At 49.1% G+C, this 9754-nt stretch overlaps 1 protein-coding gene across 3 annotated transcripts; it reads left to right on the top strand.

Annotated features, from left to right (window-relative positions):
• Positions 1–832: 832 nt before the first annotated feature.
• SNX11 (sorting nexin 11) lies at positions 833–8966 on the top strand. Of its 3 annotated transcripts, XM_037033578.1 has the most exons (8): positions 846–935; positions 2994–3053; positions 4023–4077; positions 4512–4598; positions 4872–4972; positions 6212–6307; positions 6523–6735; positions 7486–8966. In XM_037033578.1, exons 3-8 carry the CDS (start codon positions 4036–4038, stop codon positions 7757–7759), a joined length of 813 nt encoding a protein of 270 aa, XP_036889473.1. In that variant the 5' UTR covers positions 846–935; positions 2994–3053; positions 4023–4035; the 3' UTR covers positions 7760–8966. The 3 variants fall into 3 exon arrangements, with proteins under 3 accessions (XP_036889474.1, XP_036889473.1, XP_036889476.1); XM_037033579.1 differs by lacking the exon at positions 2994–3053 and having other exon boundaries at positions 833–935; XM_037033581.1 differs by lacking the exons at positions 846–935; positions 2994–3053 and adding an exon at positions 1305–1530.
• The last annotated feature ends 788 nt before the right edge of the window (positions 8967–9754 follow it).

Genomic DNA, 9754 nt, shown 5'->3' with positions numbered 1-9754 from the left:
AAGCTGCTTTGGAGTATGTGCAATAATGTCCACTTGACAGATGAGGAAACTAAGATTTAGAAAGATTTAGGACCAGTTTAAGGCCACAGGGTCAGTGTAGTGCTGGGTATAGTACTTAGCTCCAGAGCTTGTATTTGTAACCCTAACTTTTCCTTTGATATTATCTTTTCTAACACTATCTTTGAACTGGTAGTTAAAAGATATTGCAACAACACAAAAAAGTCTTCGTTATATTCAACAGAATGCTCATGGTTACTAATTAAGCTGCAACATCCTTCCTCGGGGTCCTTTCGGCGAGTGAAACGAGTTGCTGAACCATCTCAGTCCGGGTTTTCGCTGACAATCTGGGGTTTTACGAACCTGAGTAGGAGTCTTCTGATAACTCCGCTAGGGAACTGCAACCACCCGGGTTGAACTGGGGACTCTCTGGAATTTGCGAAACTCCAGGAACCGAGGCGTTTTCTTCCACGACCCTCCCACAGTCAAGACCGCGCCTGGCAGAACCGAAACGCTGAGGACAACCTCCCCTCAGCCCCTCGCCTCCGGGGACCCTCTTTCAGACCTTTGATAATTTCTCCTGGCCGCTGATTGGATGGTCTGACAGCGATGGGCGGGACGCTGCCCTGGATCCGATGTCAGAACACCTTGGTCATCCATTACCCGCGTTCACCCTCCAGCGCCCGGAATGATTGGTGCGGAGTCCAGGCTGCCGCCAGGTCCTGGGTGGGGCCAAGCGCACCGCGGGGGAAGCGGGATCGCCACTAAGAGCCTGGGCCTGCAGGGGTGGGGCGTCCTGGGCACCCGGGATTGGAGTGTCGGGAGCTGTCTCCCGTCGTGCACTGGGGCTCCGGCCACTCACCCGGAAGGAGAAGCCGAGACCGCTTATATGGTGGGGCGCTGGCGGTGTCGCTGTGGAGAGTGGGTGCTGCTCTCAGGTGAGGGGGCGTGGGCGGGGCCGCGGCTGCCGGGAGTGGGTGCTGCTTTGAGGTGAGAGGGTCGCGGGCTTAAGCATCAGTAGTGACTTTGGGGATGGGGATTTCGCCTGACATCCTAGGGGCAGTCTTTCCTCCCGTAATTGCTGGGAATTACTTGGCCGTTACTTGCTGGGAATCCAGAGAAGGAAACTCAGCTTTTGCATTTATTTTAAAAGGCATATAAAGCATCTTTCCTTCCCACTCCCCAAGATTAATAGGAAAGAAGAAGAAGCACCTTGTGGCTCTTTGCTCCTAGTTCGTTAAGAACGGAGGGGGAGTGGCCGGAGTCAAAGAGTTTGGGTGTCTTCACCCAAACGGCTAGGACTAGGGACAAGGGACAAGTCCTGGGGCGACAGGGGAGGCCCTTGCGCTAGACCGTGGTAGCCTTTGTGACTGACCTAACAGGTCGAAGGAGTGGCATATTATAGAGGGACAAAAAGAACGGAGCAGAGCTGGTTGAGAACACTCGGAGGCTGGTCGGACGGGAAGCTTCCTTTGCCACCTGTGGGGGCTTAGGAAGGAGAGCTTTTTGAGTTGCCATCTGGCTCAAGCATAGGTAAGAGGGATGAAGTCTCGGTGGCTCAGCATACTTTTACCACCTGATTGTTTTTTTGACCTGTCTCTTGAAGTAGTTTAAATGGGAATGAAAAAGGTGAGGAGCTGAAGCCTTGCATTGTTGTGACATTGGAAAGTTTTACGAGGAATCTACTTGGTAAATGGCAAACAACTAGATTCTTCTTGGAGTTATTGGTGCTGGCATAGATGGAGAAAGGAAACTTCAGATGTGAGTGAAAGGGCTCAGGAAATGAGTTAGCGATGAATTGCATAAGTAGCAGAGAGAATCCCTGACTCTATCCTTATTTGGAAGACATATGGCTCCAACTTCAGATCATGGAACCAAACTTTAGAACTTCTTCCTCTTCAGGGAACTGAGCTTCCTTTCCTTCTGAGGAGGGGCATCGATGGGGAAGAGAGGAAGCTAATGGAGATTGCTAGAAACTATTTCTTGAAGTCTAGGTGTTTGCATTTGTTCCAGTGTTTTTAAGGAAAGTCACAGCTGAAGCTTTCTTAGGGATCTTTGAATTTAGACTTAAGTACACAGCATCTTGGGGGGTGAGGGTCCTAGGAGTTTAAAAAAATATATTTATAGCTATTTGTTTCTAAGTGGCATTAGCCCCAAAGGAAAGGAGAGGAGCTTGCACGTGGAGGTGGTACAGAGCCCTAGGCAAACTCTTGTTGAATCCCAGAGAGTGATGAGCATTTAGTTACTAAGTTATAAGTACTGCCTTTGGTAAACCTTTCACGACACAGAGAGTGAGCTCCACCGTGCTTGTGGCGACTATGATTTCCTTGGTGTGGTCTTTCCTGTTACTTCTGAGAAAAGACACTGCAGAATCTTTTAACTCTGCTCCTGGGCTGGCAATTTACCAAATGCCTGGGGAAAAAGGAGGGAAACGTATTTTTAAATCTAAGAAGGTTCCTCATTCGTAGTAAGTCGGCCTGCTCTTTTTGGTTACAGCCGTTTGAGTGCTTACATTGGGCTTTTATGCACCGGTTGTAACGGCACTGGGACTGCTGTTTTTCAGTTCAGGAGCCCTTTGCAGTGGTGACTGCATCAGATGAAAACTCAGATGGTCAGCAAGATTACTGTTTAAGATGGTGTTGCAATCACGAAGCCTTCGGTTTGCTTGACTGTGTCGCCTGGCTTTTTCATCTGCCATGCACTTTGTCTCCGAGTGTAATGTCTGTGTGGAGGGACCTCCTGGTACATTAGAAAGAATTGGAAAAGCTGTTTGCTGTGCTCATTTTGTGGTGCAAATGAGTTCCCCTTCTTTTGAAACATTTGCCTTGTGTTAGCAAAACATAAGATAGAAAGAAAGTCATTACACGCTCTTCTAATGGTAAGGCAGAACTAATAAGGGAATGTGTTTAAAATTAATTGTGGGACTGTAAAAGTGAGTGGGTGTGAATGGGCATGGGGGGAGGAGAGGGAGCCCTTAGAGAGTCTTGTTTTCCCAGGAGCCAGCGCAGATCATTTGTTGGCAGTACATATTGGCTGAAGTCAGTTTTCATTTCAAGGTAAATTGAAAAGGGAAATTAAACCTTATTGTTTTGCTCTTAAGAGAGGAGAAGGGGGTGCAGGTGGCAGCCAGGGTGGTTGCCGTCAGAGTGGTTCTGGCAGTAATAAGATTAGTGCTGTATTTTAACAGAAGGTGACATCATGGGCCCCTTTGGACTTGAGTAACCCTGTGCTGCAGCCTTCATGGTCCCCTTGTTGGAGTGGGCGATGTCGCTGCACATGTAAACTACCACGTTGGGGGAAATCAGCAGCTTAGGTTTTAATGAATCTTTACAAAGGAGTGGAAAACATCCTGAATCGACCTGTGTAGCTGTGGGGTACTTGGGCGGAGGCACAAACCGGATGGCATGTCCAGCAAGGAAATAATTAGAATCTTGGGCTTGTGGTCTGGAGAATAAATGATTCTATAAGGGAAGGTCAAAACTGACTAACCCATTCAGGTGCTCCTGGTGCTGTCAGACTGTGTTTTACCTCTGGGGAGAGGACTGGCTAACAAGACAAAGAGAGTCTTAGGAGCATCTGTGTTTTGGAGGTGGGGGGGGGGCGCCTAGGCTGTCTCTGAACAGCCAGGAGGGGGCGATGTTAGGTTCCCTTGCAAAGCTGTGCTGTGTGTGCCCACACGGCTGCTCTGCCTGCAGTCTTCAGGCAGAAATGGTTTGCAACTGAACCTCCCTGTTCCTGGGGCTTGAGGTCAACACGGCACAGACCCAAACATGCTTTGGTTAGAGGTGGCATAGTAAGGGTCTCGGCTGTGGTCTGAAAAAGGAGGCAAACCCCCAGGGCTTGTCGCTGTTGTGATGTGGGGGAGTTTTTTTGTTTCCTCTTAAGTTGTACTTGAGGATTAAAAAAGGTGCCTGGGTTTCCCCGGGAGAGTTGATGAAAAATTTTTAGGGTTTTGCCCTGGTAAGGAGTGATAAGTATAGAAGCACACTAACCACAGTTGTTCCCTGTCATTTGTCCCTCTTCAGATGTTTTCTCCCAATGGGCTTTTGGTGTAGGATGTTGGAGAACCAGGAGCCGGAGGTAAGCAAGTGGCCTTCAGGGAGCAGTGGGTAAGTTCGAGGGGGTTTAGGAGAAGATGTGAATCATTGCTCCGCGGTGTTCCTCTGACAGGAGTACCTTGGCGATTCTGATGGGCTCGAAGTGGAGCCAGAGAAGGAAATCAGTAGTAAAGGCATTTCTGGGAAATGAGGTTCTGTTCTGACTAACTTTCCCATTCCTTAGAATATCTGGAATGTAAGCTTCGTGAGGGGAAGGATTTTTGTCCCTTATCATGGTTTTCCCCCAGTGTCTCAGAAGAGTGCCTGGCACATACTGGGTCAATAAGCATTTGTTGCATTTAATGAACAAATGAATAAAAATTGGTGCTGTTTGGAAAAACATCTGCCAATCTGTGTTGCCAAAGATGTCTCACTGTGTGGCTGAGCTGAAGCTGATGGAGCATTTCTTACCCTCAGGAGGTGATCACTGTGCGTGTTCAGGACCCCCGTGTGCAGAATGAGGGCTCTTGGAATTCTTACGTGGATTATAAGATCTTCCTCCATGTAAGTGCGTCGCACTTCTGTATTGGGATCAGCAGTCTCCAGGGCGGAGGGACAGTGCTGAGGCAGAACCTGTCTCGGAGTGGGGAGAGGAGCAAGAGCTTGGGCGTGCCCGAGAGTCGCTCGCAGGCTCTCTGGCAGCACCTTGCTCTGGGTGCAGCCTCTGAGCAGGACTGTGGCCTGTGGCTTAGATCCCCGGTGAGAGTGATGGGGGGGGGGGTGTTGCGTGCTCTTTGTCTTTTTCCACTAACCCCTTTGATGTACTTTTTCCTGCAGACCAACAGCAAAGCCTTCACTGCCAAGACGTCCTGTGTACGTCGCCGTTACCGTGAGTTTGTGTGGCTGAGAAAGCAGCTACAGAGAAACGCTGGTTTAGTGTGAGTCTGCATGTGCTTTCTTCCTGGGGGTCTGAGACTGGTTTTAGGGTGCTTACTTGGGAGTTATGAGTTGACAATGAGGAAAACTTGGCAACGTGCCAGACACTAAAGAAATTGAGAAATGTATTCTTAAATCATGTTTCTAAATCAGTGAAAAAAGGAAAGACAGAGTTCTTATTTCTAGTATTTTGACCTAACTGTGCCATAGGAATAGCAGAAATATTCTTTGTGTGCACATTAGTACAGGGCTAGACAAATGTGCCGCTAACGTTATAAATGTGCTTATCACTGGCTCTCAGAAACTTCAGCACCTGGACTCATCTGACAGGTGATCTGGTCCATTTGACATGTAAAAATTGTGGGATTTTTTTTTGTGTGTGTGTGTGTGCAAAGACCTTTTCTCAGAGATACAACAGACTGAGAGCCTTAAGAAAGACCTCCCTAACCTTAGGAAAGTCCTAACACTGGAGGCAATGTAGAACAGTGATTCCACCCCAGAATGGCCACTGAATTCCCTGGTAATGGATGCCCTGTTGATAACCTAGCGATGTAGTTATCACGTGGGACTGATGAGGACACTGTCATGGGTCCGGCCTCCTAAGCCAGTTGGAGCTTCCCCGACAAACTGCCTGTCTAGCCTTGCTGTTGTCTTTCAGAGTTACGTGCTGAGCCTCACAAGAGAGGCTAAGGAGCTTTAGAGTTTCGATGACAACTCACCTACTTTTAGGAAATTCAAGCGTGTGGTATAGGTAGTCTTAATCAACACATTGGTAGTCTTAACACACAAGGACCCAGCATTCTCCGTGTCTCTATGTCTAAATTTCTCCCTTTTAAGAATGATAGTTGGTGGTGGGAGTGGGTTTTGTAAACAGTGTAGTATAGAGCATGGAGTTGGAAGTCATAGGCTGGTTTCATACCAGTTCTGCTGCTTACTAGCTGTGTGCACTGGGACATTTTCTCAACCTCTCTGATTGTATTTCCTTACCTGTAAAACGGGAGCACTAATATCTTTCTCATGGGGTTTTGGGAGGATTAATGAATTAAGGTGTGTAAAACGTAAGTGTAGTCCCCAACACCAGGCACACCATTAGTCATTGTTAGCGTCCCACCCCTGCCATCTTATTAAAAGCCGTTTGTATTGATTTGTGCCTCTTCTGGGAGGATTTCTTTGATCAGGGGCTGAAGTGGCTGCCTTGGATGTTACCCTTATTTGGGGTGTAATATTATGTGACCCCACAGGCCTGTACCCGATCTTCCTGGGAAGTCAGCCTTCTTTGGCAGCTCAGATGAGTTCATCGAGAAGCGACGACAAGGTCTGCAGCACTTTCTCGAAAAGTAAGTGGACGTGCAGCCTGGCCCTTGCTTCCGAGGTGGGGGCAGGGAGGGGATGGTGCGCAGCAGGATAGCTCACTGAACATGCAGGTGATTTTGGATAGACCCCTTTTTTGTACCCCCATGCTCACTCAAGCCAGAATCCTCCAGAGGTTGGGGCTGGGGAGAGCAAATCCTCAGGGTGATGCTGTGTGTTGTCCCCCCTGTGTTTGCCCCAGGGTCCTGCAGAGCGTTGTCCTCCTGTCAGACAGCCAGTTACACCTCTTCCTGCAAAGCCAGCTCTCGGTGCCCGAGATAGAAGCCTGTGTCCAAGGTCAAAGCCCTATGACTGTTTCTGATGCCATTCTTCGCTATGCGATGTCAAACTGTGGCTGGGTCCAGGAAGAGAGGCAGGGTTCTTGTCACTTGGCTAAAGGAGACCAGCCTAAGAGGTAACTGAAGCTCTCTTTGTTAGACACTAGGAGCTAGGATTACTGTAACCTGGGCTAGAGAGGTGCCCGCTTGATAGAGAGAGTAAAGTTCACAGCGTTGGTAGTCTTTCAGAAGGAGCCTCATTCTTCTCGTGTGTGTCTCGCATTCCACGCACAAGAGTCAGTGTTAACCCATCCCTGGGTAGCAGGCTCTCCTGTAGAAACCAGGGGGGAAAGAAGAGAAGACTTTCCTATTTGTCCTGTCCTTTATGTTCCCCCCCTTTAAAACAACTTTATTGAGATACAATTCACATTCCATAAAATTCACCCTTTCTGTGTACGAATCAGTAGTTTTTAGTTTATTCACAATGTTATGCAACCATTAATCACCACAATCAATTTCAGAACATTTTCATTACCCCAGAAGAAACCTTGTACCCATTAACATGACTCTCTGTTTTCTCCAACCCCTAGTCCCCAACAAGCACTGATCTGCTTCCTGTGTCTGTGGATTTCCCTAGTGTGGATTTCCCATTTCATACAAACAGACATGTAGACACATGTAAGACATGTGGTCTTTTGTGATGGGCTTCTTTTACTTGGGTGTTTTCAAGGTTCATCCATGCTGTAGTGTGTGTCAGTGCCTAACTCCTTTTTATGGCTGAATAATAACCCATTTGTATGGACATACCACCTTTTGTTTGTCTTCGTGTGTGTCTATCCATTCATTTGGTTTATCTGTGCCTTCTTTCCCCTTTCCCATTCTTCTAGTTGCTGCTTTTTCCCAAGATCGGGCAGGAGGAGTTCTCCCTCACCACCTCCCGAGGAAGAAAAGGATCATTTTGAGGTGTGGGCTCCTGTTGTTGACTCTGAGGCTCCTTCCTTGGAAAGCGCCCCTCTGCCACCCCCTACCTCACCATCATGCTGTGATTTTGCAAGACCTGATGAGGGACCCTCTGATCCTCAGCCTGTGAGGAGGTCCTTGGGAGGGGACCATGCTGTGCCTTCGGATCTGAGTCAGTTAGGAGCAGTTTTGGAAAAGTGAACTCTGCTCTGAGCTCTGGGTTCTGCTCTGAGGTGGACAGAGAAGATGCAGACAAGGAGGTGCAAGCACCTGGGTGGGACTGGGCACAGGGCAGGTGCTGGCGGGGTTGGGCTGCTTTACAATTGCCTCTGTGCCGGTTGGTTGCATAGAGGTTGGTTTCGACGACTCCTCAAGCTTCCTCTGTAGAAATAAACACTGTGCAGATGTTTGTAAGTTAAGCGTAAGGTGCAGGGGCTGTTGGTTTTGAGTAGAATCCCATGTTTACTCTCTTGGGAGCCGAGTTTCTTATGATGTTTGTTAACGGCCCCAGAAGCGCTGCCCCAGGTGACTGATTTGGGGGATCTGTAAGTGGCAGATGTTAAGCTGCCATATTGAATATTGTCCTGACAGAATTGCTGTGTCGTTGTTTCCCACTGGCTCTGTTTTGCTGCAGGCCCCAGAGCACTTTATTTCTGGCAGGCTGGCCCCTTGCCTGCCTCGTTGCACGGCCAGGGTGGTGAAAATTTATTCTCCCACCTCCTGTTTCTCCACTGGTCCCACTGAATGGCATGGTGCTGTGACGCCTGTCGTGGGGGTTTCCTGCATATCCTAGGACTTCAGCCTGGCTGTGTGGGGCCCGGGACCCACAAAGTAGGTCGTGCCCACCCAGGAAAGAGAGGTGGCTGTTCACAGCCAGAGGAAAGGCAAACGGCTCGGGGAGCTTTGTTTTGGAAAAGGCTGTCCTGGCCTGTCACTGTCTCTTCTGGTTGTAAAGCAGAGTGGCGACCATCTTTTCTTCAGAGGTAGAATGGGCTCCTGTCTTTGTTGAAACCTTTTCTTCTCCCTTGTGACAGCTCCCTGCCTCCAGGGCTTCAGCTGCTGCAGTGCCACTCTGCTGTTGGGGGGGGGGCGTGTGCTCAGTCCAGTGGGGTGCAAGGGCTTTGTTTCTTTCTGGAGGAGGACCTGGGGGTGAGGGGTGAGGAGCAACATGCCCTCCTGCTGCCCCAGTTCCTCTCCACGGAGAGCCAGAGTGGGCAGGAGGAGAGTGCCGCTGGCATTCCGAATTGCTCTGCACTTAGCTTGGTGTGTGGTTCCTGCCCACTCCTCCACCTGCCGGCTGCCCCACCTGTCTGTGGGCTCTTTAACTACCAGCCTATGCTGTGGGACTGTCATGGCATTTAGTTCAGAGTTGAGGGGCTTTGGCCTGAAATAAAATTCAACTATTTAAGACTGTTGTTGCAATTTGTGTCTAACAAGCTGTAGCAGAGAAGGAGGGAATGGAGGCTGGCAGTAGTTCCTTTCATAAATCATGAGTTTATCAGTGTGGAAATAATGGTTCAGAGCTGGGCACCGCAGCTCTCCGGCATTGTGTGTGCAGCTCAAGTTCACCACCGGAGGAGGGGCTGTTTTCCAAAAAGCCAGGATCCAGCTCTACTCCCAGCTACGGGCATGAACCTTGTTAGGTATAATTTACCTGATGCTGCTTCCATCCTCCAGCCTGTCTGAGGTGCCAGGTGCTGAAAGAGAAATAAAGTTTGTCAACAGGCAGATGCAAAGCCCTGGCTGGGACTCATCCCTCTTTCCTGCCTGCCTCCCCTGAGTCTCTGCTTTATATGATGCAGCAGAGCAAGGCGAGGATAGAAAACCCACAGAGGCAAATCCAAAATGTCAAAAGAAGTTCATTTAAAAGGGGAAAAAAACTCCATACACAACCCTCACAAAAACCCGACAGATGCTAAGCTAATGGCATCCGCTCTGCCGATTGGTGGGGATGACTCATGAATATTAATAAGTCCAATGCTCCAAATGGTGCAGCTGTGAACCCAGCTGTGCCTGAAGCTCTCTGATCTCGAAACTTCCAGACAGGAGCCGGAGGTGGTCTGTGTCAATTCCCTACTCAGCCAAAAAACAGCAAGCTGGGTTGGCCTTCTTCTGTTCGTTCCTTTTCTTCCTGGAGTTGGTGCTCAGCAGCTCGTTCTGCCAGCAGGGTAGGCTGCTGGGACAGCAGGAACCACT

This window comes from Sturnira hondurensis, unplaced genomic scaffold (genome assembly GCF_014824575.4).
Source record: "Sturnira hondurensis isolate 20B ecotype Veracruz unplaced genomic scaffold, ASM1482457v3 Scaffold0021632, whole genome shotgun sequence".
NCBI classification, from domain to species: Eukaryota; Metazoa; Chordata; class Mammalia; order Chiroptera; family Phyllostomidae; genus Sturnira; species Sturnira hondurensis.
This window is presented reverse-complemented; position numbering and strand designations above follow the sequence as displayed.